The sequence below is a fragment of the Protopterus annectens genome, chromosome 1.part1, assembly GCF_019279795.1.
Source record: "Protopterus annectens isolate FY-2018-M chromosome 1.part1, PAN1.0, whole genome shotgun sequence".
Taxonomy (NCBI): Eukaryota; Metazoa; Chordata; order Ceratodontiformes; family Protopteridae; genus Protopterus; species Protopterus annectens.
The window spans coordinates 136,124,853-136,145,895 of NC_056726.1; the positions used below are offsets into that span (position 1 = coordinate 136,124,853).

The 21,043-nt window shown below is 37.3% G+C and overlaps 1 protein-coding gene across 1 annotated transcript in view; it reads right to left on the reverse strand.

The window, feature by feature from the left end:
- Nucleotides 1-1,268: 1,268 nt before the first annotated feature.
- The window catches only part of LOC122814249 (triadin-like), a 674,993-nt gene continuing 655,218 nt past the window's right edge, over nt 1,269-21,043 (reverse strand). Inside the window, exon 14 of the mRNA XM_044086849.1 lies at nt 1,269-2,303. Within this exon, the coding sequence (XP_043942784.1) occupies nt 2,158-2,303 (146 nt within the window). The 3' untranslated portion in view covers nt 1,269-2,157. The remainder of the gene's footprint in view (nt 2,304-21,043) is intronic.

Below are 21,043 nucleotides of genomic sequence, written 5' to 3' on the forward strand. Positions count from 1 at the left end.
ATTTGCTGATGACCTGAAATTGGGTAAACTGATTACAAGTGTTACAGATAAGGCATGTCTGCAAAATAATTTGACTAAATTGACAATTTGAGCACAGGGGAATAATATGTTGATAAATACATCAACAACTAAGCATATGAGATTTGGGAGACATAAACTGAAAGATGAATATTTAATACAGCACAGAATGATTGAAACTGTAGACTCATTTAAGGACCTGGGTATATGGGTAGATTCAGCTATGAGTTTTTCTAATCATATCAACCAATTGGTTAATGATAGTTATAGAACTATAGGTTGTATAAAAAAAATTATAAAGTCTAGGAAATCAAACATAATGAAGTCATTGTTTGTTAGTTACATTAGACCCAAATTTGAGTATGGAATAACAATATAGAAACCTTATAAGAAAACAAGCATGAATAAACTGGAAAGAGTACAGCGGAAATATACCAAGAGCATCCATGGATGAAAGACTAAAATATCTGAACTTGTACAGTGTCTCTTACAGATATCTAAGGGGAGATCTTATTCAGGTATGTAGGACATTTAGGGACAACTACCTCTGGGAATGTTTGGGGTTAACAAAAAGTACTAGAGAATCATCAGATAACCTATGTAGAAGATTCTATAGGAATGAGAAGTGTACTAATATGTTCTCTGACAGAGTAGCTGATGCTTGGAACAGATTACCAAATTACATTAAAGCAAGTACTAGTTTAGATATTTTTAAGAACTGCCTGGACATTTATTATGGGAACAAGTATTTTGGTATATTGGCAAGCTAGAAGGGCATTAATGCCCGTGCTTGAAACATTTGTATGTATGCATGTATTATAGTGTATAACAACACTATTACTGACAAAATGCAAGAGTGCTTAATCATGTTATTGCCTTATATATGTATTGCAACAGGGAAAGTAAAAGAAGTAATTAACCAAAGGTCTTAGCAGCATCCTGTCTGTGCACCTCTGATTTGCTGTACCTCAATTAAAATCATTCATCTATGTTAATATTATTTCCTTTTGATTGTTGAAATAACATCAGAATAAATGGAACAGCTATATAAAAGCAGAAAGAGAAATGCAACATCTGTATGTTGAGCAGAGGTAGCGGGATACAACTTAACAATGCTAGTATAAACCACTACCAAAACCTACATAGACCAGAAATAAGATGCAGTAATAGAAGCAAAACTTTAGGATCTTAAAGTAAAGAAACAATGTTTATCTGAGACCCTCTAGAGCTGCAAACGAAACACAGAAAAGAAAAGTATCACAGTATTATGCTTTATTAATACTCTGGGGATATTATTTTAAAGGTCTGCAAGCTGAAAACATAACCTGGGTAGGGTCATTGAAGCAAATACATTCTTAAACATTCAAGTACTAACATTTACAAGCAAAAAGAGGAAGAAACAGATGGCAAAGCTGACCACTTTTCATTTGCATTGGTGCATTATCTTTAAACTGCTATGTTCCATTTCTGGAAACAAACATAACTAGCTTACAAATATTAGCATCCCATTTCACGTGGTTTGTATGTTTGATTTTTGCACATTTACAGGGTATTCTAAGATATCCAAGTACAAAGTAAATTGCACAAGTAATAAGACTCATATTTGTATCCCTGATATAATGATTGTTTACTGTGGTCAACTTTACCCATAAATCTTCTTTTTAAGAGACTTCAGTTCATGGTGTCACCTAATGCTCATTTTGCAAGCAGAGCAAGAAGCAGGACTGCAAACAAAACTTATTTAAAAATGGTTTTCCTGAATAATGTCACAGTCATATTGTACATAATGATCAGTTTTCAAATGCGCTAAATACAAGAATGCAGAAATATGGCACAGGCAACTTAAATGAATTAAAAAATGTAACAGCAGTTATTTAAGCATCAGTATCCTTATCATAAGGAGTTAAGATACTCAAATAACTCTGTAGAATTTCTACACCACGGTTTATTAGTATACACTTCTACCCAGCATCCTGCAGTCTTACACAACAACAAGGATCTCCTCAGCCTTGGATGTCTAGCAGTGCTGTAGATGGAGACTTCTCTGCAAATGTTGCTGCCATGTAGGAACCTCCTGCAAACCTCTGCATGCAATGCACTGCAGCTTGTGGTAATATCAGAAATCCCATATTATAGTAGTCACTGTCCAGGCAGCCTTGCCTTCCTCCCTTCAGACTTTGATTGAGTATGGCTCACGTGGGGGTGAATGGCAGGAGTGAAAGGATAGAGGGGTCCGTATCCATTGTTGTTTTCCAGGAAAACACACTGAAAGTAGCGTACGGGAGCTATAGAGAGAAACAAAAAGAAAGAAATAGAAAAGAAATATAAATCTTATGTGAAGAATATTTTAATGCATATATGTATGTAGTGGTTATACAATTAATTTCAATTAAACTACAATGCACTGAAAGCATTTCAATTGCAGAATGCATAAGTAGCTTAAAATTGTAATTAACTGATTCATATATTTTGAATGATATACTCGGTTCACTTTAAATGTTATAAAATCTATAACATGCTTTATTTCTACTTAGTAAAGTAGAATAGTTTCCAGTAAGTACAAGGGTTGCCAACTTTTCATGTCAAAAATTCTGGACATATACTTGAAAGCAAAAATGCATGCAAGGCTGGTACCCAACATGCAAAATTTTGCTTAATAATATTTGCAACTATTAGTCTCTCTCTCTCTCTGGTACTACTTATGTTAACTGCAACTTACATTTCTTACCTTTTTCTGGCTATAAACTGTAAGCTTTTGCATTTACCCATTGGACAAAACAGACCCATGGGTATGTTTTGTCCTGCAAAATCTCATATTTCTACAAAAAATGTCCCACTTTGGGCATCTGAAAAGGTGGCAACCCTGCAGTTAATAAAAATGCTCTTTTTACAGTAGAGTTATTACATATGATATGATCAGCTGACTAGCACTTAAAATATTAGCACTTGTTTTGGTTGTATTTTTTACCTTTAAACAATCAGTGGTGTCATACTAGGTTCAGAACGAAATGTAGTGTTGCTTTTGTTCATCATTTTGCATGGTGCACATGGAATGAAGCATTTATTTTTTGTGCTTAACCTCTTAGAGCAAAAAATCTGGACAAAGCCATAAATAATGAGGGGACAAAGGCCCAAAAATATGGACAATCTTTAATGATTGCTCTTACAAAAGTTGAAAGTTGATAGAATAACGGGTTTTACATTAACTGTTGAACCAGCTATAAAACTGGCCACCCTGCCAACAGCATGATGCAGTGATATTTCAAAACTAAACTGCTATTTAGAACTTTGACTGAACTCTGAAACATGCTGTACAAGAAGCTTTTTAGTAATTCTAAACAGAACTTAAAACTTTTTTATTGGATGTCTTTCATATCTCAAGTATTTTCTGATTATGTGCTGCAGTAGCGTTGTCGCCTCACAGTAAGAGGTTGTCCTGTTTGATTCTCAGCTAGAGCGTCTTCTGTGTGGAGACATGTGTGAATAGGCGTACCTTAGTTGAAGGTTGTGCGTCAGGGCTGGCAACTTGGTACGTAAAAATCTACTGCCAATTATTAGCGGACCAGAGTTCCGCTGTGGTAACCACTAACCGGGAAAAGCCGAAAGAGACACTACATCATGTACTATAATCTGAAAACTGATGTGATATGAAAGAAAGGAAAGAGTGAAATGAATGCTGCAGAAATAAATTGAAGTACACACTGTGCCAGTTTATTATTAAAGTATGTGTATGCAAACGCCTTAGACATGGGAAAACAAGGTATGCCTGCAACTGCTGAACTAGGACAAAATCGCATTCCTTGTATGTAATAATGGATACAATTATAACATGTAAGACAATTATGCAAGAAGGCAGAATAAGATACATGCCAAGAAGGACTGTTGCAGGAAGAACATTTTGCAATGTCAGAATCAGAAACAGTCAAGTAAGAACGCTTCTCTTATACATAGAAGTGAATATACTGAGCACACGTAGTGTAACAAACCCTTTGAATCTAAACATTATGGAAACTCAACCAAGGCAAGTGCACAGAAAAACATGAAGCAACCTTAAGGAGAATATCTGGCTAGATGTTTTTAATATTCTATCTGCCATGACCAGTGATGTTTATGAAAAAAATATATATTTACAGTAGAAATCACAACTGATGTCTTATTCTTACAGTAATTATCATACAGCACTATGCTGACAATGAGAAAAAGAAGTTAAATAGAATAGAAAATAAATGAAGAAAATGCTTGTTTTCTCAGTTAGGTGTTAAAGATCTCAAGTACTTCTAATACTGCCATTTTGTGTAACCCATGAACAGACTACAGGACAGAAACACAGTCATGGACAACTATCTAGTACTGCAAGTCTTAAATGACATGCTGCATCCCCAGTACTGTGTTGGCGGGCTTGCTCTGGCTTCAGTTTGTCCTGCTGCTGGATGGTCATCAGATTTCCCGCTCTGCAAGTGGGATGTAATGTTTATGTTAGGATGCTCATTGGCTCAATGCTCTGCTAGAGGTTTCTGGGGCTTGCTGTTCTTTTCTTGTAGAAGTCTCCCATGAGGTTCTAAAGCCATCCAGTTTAAGGACATCTCCTACATGGTCTTAAAGCCCTCCACTTTTCTTGTAGAAGTCTCCCATCAGGTTCTAAAGCCATCCAGTTTAAGGACGTCCCCTACATGGTCTTAAAGCCCTCCACTTTTACAGATGTCTTTCTGATTTTTTATTTACAATTTGATTTTATTTTTTCTGAACAATTCATTGTCCGGAAAAGGCAGTCTCCATTTTCTGCACAGTGACCCTTAATTCCGGACAGTCTGGAAGAATTCTGGATGGATTGCAACCGTTGGAACAATCTGTGTAGAAAAGAACATTTTGCATGTTTCCAAAGATATCTATAAAATTTTTACCATGCAGCTAATTGCCTCTGAGCTATCGTCACCGTAATAATTCATATGTTATCATTAATCTTATAATTTCCCTTGAATTTCAGAATTTTGGAAACAATGCAATGAATTTCACAGTGCAATCCGATATAGTGACAAAAAAAAAAAAAACTAAAATGCTTCATATTTAGTTCAAGAATTACATTTTTAAATCCAAGAATGATTTATTTAGATGCTAAACGTAACAATACAAATAACACACTGGGAAGCCTCACAGTGATTTAAGAGTCTAGTTGTCAACATAGTAACTCTAAAAGGTGGCTAATTAAATGTATTTATTCTAAATAAAACGTTATTCACAGAGATTCTGTAAAACTGCTAAGTATAAAGGTCTAATTGATTACATATTGAGTGAAAATCTGGATAACATTATTGAAAGTATGATTGTTAAACAGGGAAAAAAATGATGAAGCGTAAGAGGAACAGCAGGAACCACCAAAGCAATGTTCAGCAGATACTAAAAATTGATTTGATTGAACAATAAAGGGGAAATGAATGGCTTAAAGGAGAAGAAACTTAGTTTGTGAGAAACCTGGTCTGATGGAAAGGTTTACATGAAAACTGTAAGTAGTTACTGAAGAATTCATAAAGTTACTGAAGAATTCAAAAAGTTTTTTGCATGACCATAATATTGATAAACAAAAGATGGCCAAAGCACAAAATGAATACAGAAATTTGCTGACCAGGTGGAAAATGTTGAACAATTAATTCCAATAGAGGACAAGTCCCCCCAAAATATATTGAGGTTGACTGGTGCATTGGAGAAAGAATAACAAATGTTTGGATTTGTTGAAATCTGTGAAAATTAAGATGGTATATTGTGGGGGTTTCATAAAACTACTTTCAGGAAAAAGTATATTGATTGACTTTAACTGCATCTGAGAGTTCTGAATGGAGAGATGATAAAATCAGAAAGTAAAGGGGAGTAGTATTGTTGGAAATGAAGTAATCATCAAGTTTCGGAGACTAACTTCATGAGGTGGACCCTGTTTTTACAAAATCTCACCAAGACTACATTGCTATATAGATTGCATTTTATATAGTGTATGTCATGGACAGACGTAGGTTAAAAATAAAAAAAGACAGCTGGATGCACAAGTCCCAGGATAAAAAAGTGCCCAATCCTGGTAGGCGCACTTGTGTCAGGACTGAAACAAATGACAGTATAGAATCCTCAAGACATGGAAACATTCTTACAGTGGGGTTAGGCCATGTTCAGGAAGAGAATGACCCCCCCCCCATTGTAGAAGGAAACATTAGTAGTCCATAAAAGCCACAACAACTGACAGATGAAAAAAGAGCAATAAAGATGACAGAGTGGACTATTGAGGACAGGAAAGAAATTATGTGTCTTTACTATTATTAAGAAGCCTAGAATTTCCAGATAGAAGGTATACAAAAAGATTAAATGAGAAATTAGAGAAAAGAAAAATACCTGCACAAAAAAAAATCAACAATGTCAAAAGCTTCAGATAAAAATTTATGTTCATTAATACAACAAATTCATGAAAAACATTATATAGACCAAGAAACCTTGGATAAAAAAGTGACTGAGAAAGTCTAAAAGTATAAAGAACAAAATCTAGAGATTTTGAAAGGTGTAAAAAAGAAACATGGACATAGGAAAGACAGAGATCTGATATGGTGTAATATTTATGCAAAGAAGAAAGTCAAACTAATTAATACAAATAGGCAGCTCCAAAGATATTGATATTTGAAGAGAAATACAGGCAAAGGCACCCAGATATGAAAAATTTCACAATACAAACATAAGATCAAAAAGGGTAAAATGTAGACCAGAAGAGTAGTAAAGTAGAAGTTAAACAAATGGAAGCTGAAGTTACTGAATATATGTGAGGTGAAGGAATTAATGTAGAAAGTCAAACACAGGTTATTGTCATAGCATGCTGGAACAATGATTCCCCAAAGTAAGGAAAAAAAGGAGGAATGAGAGATATCCAAAGAAGAAATATGGACATGGGAAAGAAAAATAGATTTAGTATGGTGTGATAGTTATGTAAAGGAGAAAGGAAAACTAATCAAAACAAAAAAGCAGCACTAAAGATATTTGAGAAATACAGGCAAAGGCAGCCCAATATGGAAAATTGTAGAATAGAAAAACTGAAGTCATTGGCTACTTGTGAAGTGAAGGATTTGGTGTAAAAAATTCAACTCTGATGATGTCCCATCATGAAAGAATGATTCTTCTAATTAGAGAGAAACAGGTGGAACAGGAAGAATCTGATCAGTTGCCATATGAAGGTACTCTGGAACATTTGTGGGAAACTGGTACAAAGATTCAGTTGGAGTTGCACAGCAAGGGAAGGAGGAGGAATCAATGGCATCTCTGATCCAGTCAATGTTGTGGAGTGATAGGCCAGTGAGTTCTCATATGAAAGAGTAGAGGATGATGGAGGATGCAGCTGAAGGAAACATGTCACATAAGACGCTCTGAAACTTTCTGTTGAATGCGCACAGGAAATGGAGAGTAAAAAAATGTGCCCCATTTTAGAAGAAAAAGACCTAAGGCAAGACTTGCTCGATTTAATAGCAATGGACAGACATACTAGAATCGATGAAAGAAATAGATTACAAAAAGTCAATAAGACTGAAAATGTTAGAAGTTTGATAAAACAAATCAACACAGTAATCAAGACTATTAACAGAAATTCATGTGATATAACAGAAGTAAATAGGATATATTACTGTGCAGCTAAATTAATAACAGATAAAGTCTTACCACAAAAATACAGGGCGATAAGGGAAAGGAAGAGAATATATCAAATGCCATCATGGAAATACTGAATAGGGAAAACTATAATGCAATTAAGACAAGAAGTGTCACTGTTAAAAAAGTATAGAAGAGGAAACAGATAAACAAAAATTAGATAAAGATAGACATGATTAAAGCAAAGCTCAGTATAGCGCCAGACCCGATCTATTGTACACTATTACAAATAAACTAAAGATATCAGTACAGGCAGAAAAACGTAGAAGATACGCAGATAAATATAAGGGAAAAGTCCAAAATAACCAATTCCTTGATAACCCAACAAAGATGTATAGAGAATTAGGAAACAGAGCAAAAGTAATAGAAACACATCCAACAAAGAAGAACTAGGCACATTTTGGAGAAATATTTATAAAGACCCAGTGGAATATAACAAAGATGCTGAATGGATACTAACAGTAAGAGAAACTAAGAAATACAAATGTACAGGATATGAAATGGGATGAAGTAAGGGCAAGAGAAATTGAAGCAAAATTAAGAGACGCTCCTAAATGGAAAACCCCAGGCCCAGATGCAGTACCTAACTTCTCGCTGAAAGTATGAACATCTTTACACAAAGATTTAGGTCTGAGTAAGAACTATTTGTATGTACACTCCAAAGAGTCACCAACCTGGCTAGCAATAGGAAAAATGATACTCCTCCTTAAGAGTGAACCTGCAAGCTATCCTGACACCTAGGGACAAAGTCCAAGCTATAAACCAATTTGCTCTTCCTGTTCTAACTTATGGTTTTGGGGTGACTGGCCCCAAAAGGTGGAATCGTTTGGACAGGAAAACAAGATAAAGTATACATTGGAACTGATGCTGGCAGAGTTTATAGCCATTTAGAAGAAAACGCAACCATGACAATAGAAAAAAAGGGTAACAAATAAAAGTCATATGGAACAAATGAACATTTGTTGATAAATAAAATCATAATGGAGAATTTAAAATGGCATGGATAGATCACAAAATGCATCTGACAGCATCTCACACCCACGAATAAAAGAGTGTTTACAGATGTATAAGATACACCTTACATTGATCAATTACATTGAAGTAACCATGAAACAGTGAGAAATCACTTTGCAAATAAGCCATGATAAAGGACACGTTATTATCCCAGGGCTAAAAATTCAAAGGGGGATATTCCAGAGTGTCTTTTTGTCACCGCTGCTCTTTTGTCTTACCCTTAACCCACTAATCTGTCTACTTAACAGATTAGGTCATGGCTACAATTTGGCTCCCAGGCAATGACAAACAGTAAGGACTTCCCATCTTCTTTTTGTGGATGATTTAAAACTGTATAGTTCATCAGATGAGTAGCGGAAAGTACAACTGGAAGTGGTCAGAACTTTCTCAGATGATATTTTATGTTTTGATAAATGTGTTAAAGCAAGAAAGCTGCAGCATCAAGAAAATATCAGTCAAGGACAGGAATGCCATATAAAGGAACGTGAGAAGGAGGGAGTGTTAAAATATTTGGGAATTGATGAATGATCAACAAAAAAACACGAAACAATGTGACCAAAATTCAGTAAGAAATATTTTAAAAGACAAAAATTAATATTGAAAACAGCCCTGACATCTAGGAGCAAAGTTAAAGCTATAAACCAATTGCTTTTCCTGTGCTAACATACAGTTTTGGGGTGACTGGCTGGCCCCAAAAGGTAGTGGATCAGATGGACAGGAAAACAAGAAAATTGCTTTACACTTATCTAATGATATTAAAAGGCATCAGTGTATACTAAAATTACATATTCCTCATTCTGAAGTATGGCCCTTCTAGAAACTGAGTAGGACTAAATACATATCTGCTGACCTAATCAGATCCAAACATAGTGAAAATTTTGAAACAAGAAGAGAACAAATCTAGCACGTTGGTATCAAACAGGAATGGAAACCAAACCAGAAGTAGACAAAAAGCAGGCAGCAACTGAATGTGTCAAAAATCAAAAGAAAGAATATGAAGAGAGGGATCAGATGAGAAGCCAAGAATTGTGGAAAAAATATAAATACCGTTGCAAGTACAGAAAACTCCTGGAAAACTCCTATTGTTGATTAGGATCTGTTAAATGTTTAGGGAGAGGTGAATTTCTACCAAAAGATGAAAGGTTAATGTTAGTGGCCCAGGATAGTGGACTACATACATGTTGGTTTAAAAAGTCCATTGAACATATCAGAAAAACAGATAAATGCAAGTTTTGCAAAACAGAACTGGAAACAGTCGCACATCTTGTTGCTAGGTGTGATGCACCTAATGAAATGGCCTGTATAATGAAAGACATAATAACATGGTTAGACTGCAGCATTGGGGATTGTGCAAACATTACAATATTGAAGTAGCTGAGAAGCATTGGAAACATGAGCCATAAAGCATCATAGAGAATGATGAAGTTTATTACATGGGGTTACCCATTACCAACAGTTCAAAAATAGATGACAGAATACCAAATATAGTAGTCCAGAAAAAGAAGACAAAAGCAGCATTGATCATTGAAATTGCTATGCTCAGTGATTACAGTGTCTTACATACAGAAAGACAGAAATGCAAGGATTTTCAGCCAGAAACCAGAGCTATGTTGAAGAAGGATACCCAGGCAGTTCCAAAAGTATTAGGAGCAATGAATCTCACAAAACAGAATTTACAGTCTTATTTAGATATGCTACTGATACATGTAACTTCATATAAACTACAGAAGGAGTCAGTTATGGGTGCAGTGCAGGTGCTACGAAGAGCACTTTTGGCTAACATCAAAGATTGAAACAATACTAATTGGAATGGGGTCCATTCCTGTCATGGTATTAGAAACCTAAAATACTTAGAGAAATTAAACCAAGTGAACCATAGAGATAACTTGATGCAGTTCATAATGATTTATGAACAGGAGCTGAGAAGTGCAGTCAAAGGTTGTGAAATGCATATGAGTCATGTTTATTGAGGTGCAAATTTTCACCAAAGATTGCAGTTAGTGCATGCTATTACGAAATGGAGGATGTATGGAACAACAGGCGCTGAAAAGAAAATGAAGACTTTTTTTGTAATGCAGCAGTGGAAAGGTGTTTTGAAATGATTGATATATTGACTTGACTGTAGAGTAATAGAGACAGAAATACCTAGCTGTGTTACCTGTGGTTGGTAAGGTACAATTGAAAGAGTTATTTACTGTGGTAAAATACTGGAGTGTGACTAGAAATGAAGTAATAAATTGTAAATAATGTAAGGGCCCCCTTGCAACATGAAAGAATGATTTCATGACACTAGATATAGTGAAAATGATATCCAATTTCAGGTCTCACTACTACCATTGTTCCTTCTCAGACAGTGTTATGTAAAAAGAAATGAATCTTCTGATGTATTTAGGAAGTCAGAGATGCCCATTACTTTACTAAAGTCTTGATGACAGTGTGAGTAGCTCAACAAATGGCATCCTGGCTTTTGGCATTGGAAACTGCGAAGGGTGTGGATTCTATTCCCATGATAGGTGAGTAGATGCATTTAAAAATTGTTGTTACTGCAATGCAGCATTAGGAGTTGCCACACTCCTGGGTGTGTGATCCTACTGATGAGACTTTAAACTGAGCTCCCATTTGCTTGAGTTGGTGGTAGCTGAGGGGAATGTAAAAAAAAAAAAAAAAAAAAAAATCTGAGGGGAATGTAAAAACAAACAACAAAACAGCTATTGAAAAGAGGAGAGGAAGTTCCCTGATATTCTGGCCAAATTTCCCTTAGTAATATAAATACCATGTGAGGTTTCCTCCTGAAAAGATGCTAGAAGCCTAGTGGAACAAATGCAGACAACAAAAAATAATCAAAATAAAAGGCATACGTGTTATATCAAGCAGTTAGCTGTTTTCTTTATTTCTTGGTATGGTGTCTATCAATTTCAAAATGAAAAGTTATAGTAGTTTTTTTTTTCTGTAACCTTCACAACTTCATGACAACTGAGTTTTCATGACAACTGTAATTTCAAAATGTCTGCAATATATTTCTGCTTTATAAAATAAATATAATTTCTTTAATCTCTATCTTTTCAAGTCACATTTAAAATTCCAATGGACATTTAGTTCATGATCTCCAGTAGCATTCAATAATAACTCCCAATTCCTTGGTGTCAAAAAGATTTTCTGCATAAACCCCTCTAACATCAGTTTTAATGCAGTCCATAGCACAGAACAACTGTTCTTAAAATGTTCACATTTGCTAGTATGTATGTACAAAGCATTTTTACTGTTGTTATATTTTATTGCATAGTGGTCTTCATATACTCTTCTATTTAATATCTTAGTAGTTCTGCCTATGTAAAATGCCTGACACGTTCTGCTGTGTATCATCTTACCATTTTGCTTTGTGTCAGTGTATGATATTTCCATATTTTTACAAACAATTATGAACTAGTGGTCATGCATCTGCAACAGGAGCTATTCTGACAAGCATATGTTTCCACTACCACCTTAGTTCCACCTTGTTTTTATTTTGTTTTTTTTTAACTCGTTTTAAGTTATATGCTCTTTTGTTTACAAATATGTAAAAAATATAAAAAAAAAAATGTTCTCTGTTATTAGCTTCACTGTTCTTGAGACCAGTAGGATTGTGCACATCCTTTGTATCACCGCAACATTCGTACTCTAAGCCATGCTTTGACCTATGTAAGTGGGTGATTTTCCCACTGTACCATGCATTGCACTTGATTTACTTATTTTCCACCAGTTTACCACATATTGAAACATTTAACATAGAACACTAGAAATCAAAAAACAGTAAAAGTGAGAAAAATATCTTGTTTTGTAGGCAGGGGTTGCAACTCTCCACCATGATTCCCATAAATTATAAATACCAATTCCACAGTCACATTATAATAGGTAGTAGGGGAAAATGCCAAATGTATACTGTTGTCTTGCACAGTGCAACACACAGTGGTAAAATGAACCTTACATTCATCTTTTGGTGAAACAACTGATGATAGAAAAACCCTCAGTGAAGTGCAACTATGTCCTTGTACTCCATGTGTGAGTTGGCTGTAGTGTGCCAACTCACACATGGAGTTGGCCGTAGTGTGCCCTCAGGTAGAAATTAACCTATCATGCCCCTAATGTTGTGTGTCATACCTCAGTGAGCCCACCCTCAGCCTGCCAACTACCTATCAAGATTTTGGGATGTATTCTCTGTCATGGTCAGCCCTCATCAGGACATATACTTGCCATACCCTTGTGCAATGTGCCATGATGGGGTGAGACCCCCCCTCAGTTTGATATTTCCTTGTGACAACCTTGTTCTTTGTTAATTCACCCACATGCACTTAATTCACCCACATGTACTCTCTTCTGTCTGTCCCTTTTGCTATTTTCCACCATGGGTGAAAAGCACAATACAAAGGGACATTAGCAAGCATGCAAAAAGTTCAACACTGTTGTGATAAACTGAGAGGCTGCCAGCCTAGCTAGATAGAATTTTGCAAATAATTCTTTGTCATTGTAAATATTAATATGATCCACAGGCTTGTTTGACAAATGTAAGAAAACTGTGTTATGTGTTGAGTTTCAAAAATGTAACCACAGTGCACCATGCTGGAAGAAAGCTGATAAGTAAAGAGTTTTATGACTGTGTGATCTCAAGCTAGGAGAGAGGATGTCTGCAGCTAGAAATTCTTTCTATTGTCCTATAACAGAGATAATTACTAGGTTTCACATGTAAAGTATCTTTTATTGCTGTGGTTTCCTTGCAGCTGCAAGAGCACAAAAAATATGCTAAATTTTAAGTTCTGTGAGCCTGGGAAACTTAAGTAGAGTTGACAAGAATGATGTAATCTGAAATGATTCAGCAGTAATGTGTATTATCAATTTAAGACTATCTCAGAGAAAAAGAGATAGCATTTTGTATTTTGTTCTGATTCTGACAACTCACCAGCACTGTGCCTTGCTCTGTAAGTAAGATATCTGCAGCTTAGTATTTCTCTTAGAGATAGAAATAGCAAGATTAGTCTAGCTGTTTTCTATATTCATGTCAGACTATATTACAATGTTTTTTTAAAGTATTTCCTGTGATTTCTGAACTCTCTATTGTCACTGTGTTGAATCAATGAGTATTGTCTTGGTATTTTTTATTATTTATTATTAAATATTTTTAAACCTTTTAACTGTGGCTGTTTTGTGTAGAGATAATTTAAGCTCTTAGAATACTTGCATGTATTTTGTGATACTGTATAGGCCACTCCTAAATATCCCTCAAGTCTCAGTCACACTTACCAATTGGGGAACCTTTGGTAAGGGCCTTTATAGTAGAAGATAAGGGTGGTTGGTGGCAGTGATTTCTACCTTATAGCCTGGACAGAAGGGGGCTTAGCTAGTGAGCCTGTGCCAGCCTTCCCCTGGAGTGTCTGTGTGTTTCTATATAAATCATATTTCAAAGTGTGTGTATGTGTCAGCTACCTGGGCAGGGGCATGAAGTACACTGGTTGGACAGAGAGGGTGCTGGAAGTTTTGGCTTGACCACTCGGCTGAGATCAGAACCCTATAGCTGTGCCAGTGGGGAGTCTTATTTGGGGATCTGGAGAGAAAGGGAGAAACCAGCCCCAGACTGACTGTGAACTCTGTGTTCTCTTGAGGGAAATTGTACTTTTCTGTGTGTGTACTTGTTACCCTCCTAATGTGGATGCCCCTCACTGGTGCTAGTGGTGAGGATTGAGGCTCCTTGATTACTGGGCCAGTGCACAGGTGTCACGTCTGTCTGCAGTGAATTCCTAGTCATGCCTTGCTAATCTTAATGCAGTCTCCATCAAAACTGCCTTTCATCATGCTAGAGTATACCTATTTATGAATAGTTTGTTAACTAGGTAGGTAGAGTAGTTCAATGACCCTTTTCATCCATGGGCCAAAGGATCAAGACAATACATTAATGATAGATATAGAAAGTGAAATATAAATGCCACCATAAAACTCTATATAACATTAACTACAGACATTACATCAGAAGAAATATGAATGGCACAAACAATTTACATAACAATTAGCAGAACTACAATGAGCTGACAAGCACAATAATTTTTATGTTGGTGCTGGGAGAAGAAACACAATAGTCAGACTAATATGCTAGTATACATCTATATGCCCTAAAAGGGGCAAATATATATCTATATTATGCCCTAAAGAGGGGTAAATAGGCATCTGCAGTGTACTCTAAAGATGGACGAGTATACATCTACAATGTGTTCTACAGAGTGGCAAATATAAATCTACAGTCTGCCTTAAAAAGGGACAAATATACATCTCCAATGTGCCTTAAAGATTGACAAGTATGCATCTACAATGTGCCCTAATGAAGTGCAATGTGGCTGCTAAAGTGATGTGAATCATAATTCTCCTAAGGAAACAACCTTATAATTGAAGCATAGCATAGATACCTATCCGGTTTATCCCTACCAAATGGATAGCATGGAATGCATATCAAAGTTACTCCTCCTTAAAACAGACAAAGACATAATAATCAAGTCATCCCAAAATGCAATTGTCTTAGTATGAGAATTATGCTAATGATGAAAATTTAGCATGATCATCTTTGAATCACTAATACAATGGATCATACCCAGGCAACACTAAGTTGGTCATCCCTGCCTGTTCTGGGGCTAATGGGACATGTGCACATAATGCTCGCATATGCAGCATGTAATGCCTGTTGTGTCATTATTCTGTGATGGTGACACTTTTACTAGTGAATTGTTTGTATCAAAATATGTGCATCATGTGATGTTGAAAAATGTGGTCAGGTGCACATGGCTACCTCTTGCTCTTACTGATTATATTTAAAGTGGACATGCTCTATTTATGACCTGGTTTCAGCAGTCTTCTGCCTGGTGCTTGCATGATACCTAGATTTTCCAGTACTGGCCGCACAAGGACTACCAGAATCATTTGCTTGCCATTACCATGCCCATTATGTAAAGTGGGTACATGGCATCAGCTAGTCAGGATGGACACTGATTCTGGTGAACAGCACAGGCATGTCTGTAGTGCCCCATCCTGACCTGCTTCACCAGTGGGAGACAAGGGAGAATGTGCCAAGCTTTTTTTGTATACACTGTATATTGTTATCTCCTTGTCTTGTTACCAGATTAATAGTGTACTAAATTCTTCCTACTTTCTCTTACATGTTTTGAGAAGTACATCTTCACCTGGGAAGTCTGTGTGAGGAGAACCAGAAGATTTTTCCAGGGCTGGGATAAGTTTACTTTTCCATGACTGCATTGTGCAATTGCAATTTTATCTGCACTATAAATGTGTGCTAATGAGTTTTGTTTTACCTATGTCAAGCAAAGTTCTTCATTAGCACTCTTCAAGAAAAATCTTGATGAGTGGATGGGAAATAGGAAATACACCCTGGGGATCACATCTGTGTCTCTGTTCGACAGTGGCACAGGAAAATAACTTTCTTGGGTGGTGTAAGCCAAGGAACCTTGTTGGCTAGGCTTATGTAGGCCCTTGGGCCAATAGCCTAGTACCTACCTTTGAACCTATGAACCTATTAACCTGTTTCTGTATTTTTTATCTTATCCTTTTATAGGTCCAGCTGTGGTACAAACTGATGAGTGGCATGTGGTGGCATCACCGTCTGTTACCAGGTCCACCTTTCAGCAGCAGAAGGATGGTCACCCTGCTGGAGGTGACTTGGAGGTCTCACTGTTGGTCACTATGGCCAACTCACAGCTGGAATCAAAGACTCCTTTCTGAGAGTAGACTGGAAAGGTACCCATGCTTACCTCACATCAGGTATACTGAAATTTAGATGCAAACATCAGTACCATGGAAGAATACTTTCATTCAAAAAGATAGATTGTATGTAGAGCTTAAAATTTATTCTTCCAACACAACAGATTGTAGTCACATGTACGAAATCTTAATGTAAAACAGTTTAGCTCCTCAAAGGGGACTGGGTCATTTGTTATTCTAATATCCAGTTAACTTCAGATTCTGAATTGAAATTAGATTATGTTGAAAAAATACTACACAGCCTGACTGAAGTAACATGCAGGGAGGAAATAGAATTAGTTGCAATGACCTGAGAACACATTAGCAGGAGTTTACAGTACCAGTGCATGTATTATTGTCTAAGCTATTTAAATATGGAGAGATTTTTCAAGACTGGAGTCATTTACTTAGGTTCATAGGTGTTAACTAGGCTAATGACTACAGGGGCCTTTTTAAGCCTAGCCATGCACCCCAAATCTCTGACAAGTTCTGGTACCCTTGATAAGTGTAACAGAAGCTTGGGAGATGAAACATTTACAAGCAGGAGCCTGGAACCTGAACCATTTGTAGGTTGTCTGTGTCCATTAGAGACTTAGGTGCCAAGCCAGGGATGAATTTCCTGTTCCCCATCCAATTGTTCATAAGTTCACAGGTGTGTATTAGCCTAATGGCCCTGGAGCCTTTACAAGCCTACCCCATAGGATTACCCTGGCATTGTGCCACCCAACATTAGTTCCCAGTGCTTCTGTCGAGTAGAGCCACTGGAGTAATCCCCGGGGTGAATTTTCGATTTCCCATCCACTCATCAAGATTTCTCTTGAAGAGGGCCAGTGAGGTGCTTTGTTTGACATGTAATGGAAGTCTATTCCATAGCATGGGCAGTCACTGGGTTATGAACCTGTCCCTCTAGCATGTTCTGTTGATTGTGGCAATGAGGTTGAGGTCTCTGGAGTGTGTGGTATTGTGCGGAGGGATTGGGATTATTTAGATGTAGCATTTCTAACAGAGCTGGGTCAGACATGGCTTTCTAAGTCAAGCAGAGATTACCTCTAAGTAGGCAATATGAGACAGAGAATAGTTTGAGTTTTTTTAGTCTGTCCATATAGGACAACTATTTAAGGCCTAGGATCATCTTTGTGAGGTACTTTTGCAGCCTCTTCAGTTGTTGCAGGTGTCTAGTGAGGTACATGCCAAATGGGGCATTGTACTCAATGATTGGCCTAATGAGGGAACAGTAAAGGGAGACAATGACCTCTTTCTTCCTGGATGCAAAACCCTTAGTAATGAGATGTGCCACATAGAAGGACTTTCTGACCACAGTGGCAATGTGGTGGTCAAAAGAGAGGTTGCTGTCAACCTGTGTTCCTAGATCTCTTATAAAGTTTTCTGTATTCAGTAGACTACCATCGATGTGGTAATTCATGGGAACCAAGTTTTTCCCAAAGGGGATGACGACACATTTTTTGGCATTTAGCTTAAGGCCATGATTCTGACACCAGTCGTTGGTCTCAGTGAGGCCTTTCTGCAGGATGTCAACATTACTTGGAGAGTTAATAATAGCTCCCAACTTGCAATTGTCTGCAAACTTTGTCAGCCTTAGTCCCTTCACATTGGCCTGGACTTCAGAGAAGTAGATACCAAACAATAGAGGATCCAGGACCGAACCCTGTGGGACTCCACTCATGACTGGTCAGCAGTCTGACTTGGAGTCAGCTACTTTCACACTGTGGGTTCTATTTGTGAGCCAGTTTCAACCCACCTAGTGATATAGGGGTTGGTGTCTAGCTTAGTGTGTTTTTCTATGATTCCTGAGTGGGGAATGCTATCAAAGGCCTTGGGCAGATCAACGCAAGCTGTATGAACCACCTTGCCTTCATCCACAGCTCTGGTGACTGACTCAAAGAAGTCGACCAAGTTGAGCTGGCATGATCTACCCTTCACAAAACCAAACAGTGTGGGATCCAGAGTTTGGAGATTCCCTATATCCTTGTTTATTAGGTCCATGATGATGCTTTCCATAGCCTTGCATATCAGACTCGTCAGGCTAATGGGGCAATAGCTCCCAGGGTATGTAATAGCTTCTCCTTTGTGGAGAGGGATGGCTGTAGCAGTGTGCCATTCAGTAGGGACAAAGCCTGAGGTGAGGGTGTGATTGAACAGGACACACAGGTGTGTTGCCAGTTCACTCTGTAGTTCATGTAGAACACAGCCAGAGATATTGTCATGTCCCATAGAAGCTTTATTATTGGACTTGGACAGTGCTGTTTTAACCTGTGCAGCAATAATATTGGGTGTCCAAGTTACACTTGAATTGGGTTAGGGAGGAACTCTGCTTTACATGGAAGGGGAGCCTGTTCCAGAGAAAGGCAGTTTCTGGGATCCATACCTGTCTCTACAGCAGGTCCTGTTTATATCATATGCAAGGTTTACTGTAAGTCTTTTGAATAGGTCATTCTGGTGCTGTTTGTTTTGCAGATATGCAAATGGTCCATCAGAGTGGAGTCTGACAATGCCCTATATGCCAGGCATAGATCCCTCCTCAACAGTCTGTAGGAGACAGAATACATGGATAGGGCTTTGAGGCGGTCTGCATAGGACATTTTACTTATGCCCTGTATTCTTTCAGTGAAGAACTTCTGTGGACATTCCATTTTTGGATATGCCTGGTTATGTACATACCAAAGGAGGTATTGTGCTCAATGATAGGTCTGATGAATGCTGACTACAGTGGAACAATGACTTCCTTGGACCTAGATGCCATACCTTTGTTTATAAGTTGTGCAACATGGAATGATTTCCTCACGACTGTAAGCACATGATGGTCAAAGTATAGATTACTCTCTATGTGTGTCCCTAAGTTCCTGACTACTGGGTCAACTCTAAGGGGTGTTTTGTCAGTATGATAGTTACCAGGAGTGCATTTCCTCACGACTGTAAGCAGATGATGGTCAAAGTATAGATTACTCTCTATGTGTGTCCCTAAGTCCCTGACTACTGGGTCAACTCTAAGGGGTGTTTTGTCAGTATGATAGTTACCAGGAGTGGATGACTTCCTGAAGGATACGGTTATGCATTTCTTGGCATTTAGTTGTAGTCCATGGGTCTGACACCAGTTGTTTGTCTGTGTCAGCCCTTCCTAAAACAATATTTGTGTCAGTGTTGGATTCAGTGACAGCTCCTAATTTACAATCATCTGCAAATTTAGTGAGACACAGACCAGGAGAGGTAAATGCTAAACCCAAGGAGAAAAGGACAAACACGGAGTCATAATGAACAACAAATCTACTTTCTTGTTGTGGATAGATAATGCTGAAGATTATTTTGGATAACTTATTGTTAGAATTTGAAAGATTTGGCCTTGACATATCAACATGCATGTGTTAAAAATAGGTCTGTAATTACCTGTAATATAATGTGCAATAATAATAATTACATCTACAAATTAAAAAAAGTGTGTTGTGATATTATTAGTGCTGACCCATTTTCAGCCTTTCATATAATCATACATAAAACATTGACCAATAATTTAGAAAAACTATGTACTACTGTAATTTTGATAAGATGGATAGATGCATGTCTTAAAAGAGCATATGACAAGTATCATAGAGAAGTTAGGCAGGTGACATTTTAGGTTACAGTGAAGGTGTCCTACCGAGTTTTCTCCTGGGCCAATATATTTTTATGTTGTATTATTGCAATTTATCTTTTTTATTTGATGTGTTCTATTCTCTGTATGTAGATGACTTGAAATGGGAAAATTGATTGTATCAGTTATGGACAGGGCACATCTGCAGAAGAATGTGACTAAAGTGACCGCTTTGACAAAGGAGAAAATTCAGGCTACTATCTATCTATGTGCCTAATATCTCTCACCAGTGAGTCCACTCTTAAGGGTGTGCTATTAATATTGTCATTTGCAGGGATATTTGACTTCCCAAAGGGTATTATTATGCAGATTTTTGCATTTAGTTTTAGAACATGTCTCTGGCACCAATTATTTGTCTGATTCAGACCCTTCTGAAGGCTATCCACATTGGTGGGGGATTCAGTGATTGCTCCCAACTTGCATTTGTCAGCAAACTTGGTCAGCCAAAGGCCTTCTGTATTAGCTGTGCCTCCTGAGAAGTATATTTCAAACAGGAGTGTTCCCAGCACTGAGCCCTGTGGCACACCACTAGTAACTGGCCATTTACTGGATCTGGTTTCTCCCACTTGACCAACATGAGTCCTGTCCATGACCCATTTAACTGTCCATCTGGATATGTAGGGATTTATGCCATTTTTATGTAGTTGTTATATAGTCATACAGAGAGATTTTTTTGTATGCCTCTGCATAGGCTTCTGTATTTTTGTGGGGTTTAGGGAGGTTGGAAATTAGCTATGCCCTCAACTAATAGGAAGGAGTTTGGCTTAGAAAAGTTCTTAAAGGTTTTGGGGTTAGATGAGGGCTCTAGTTTTATATTTATTTCAAGGGACACTGCTTTGTGATCTGATCTAACCAATAAGGACATCACACTGGGAGGGTGGTGCAACATTCTCCCATATTTGTGAGTAGCAGGTAATGGATATTTGTATC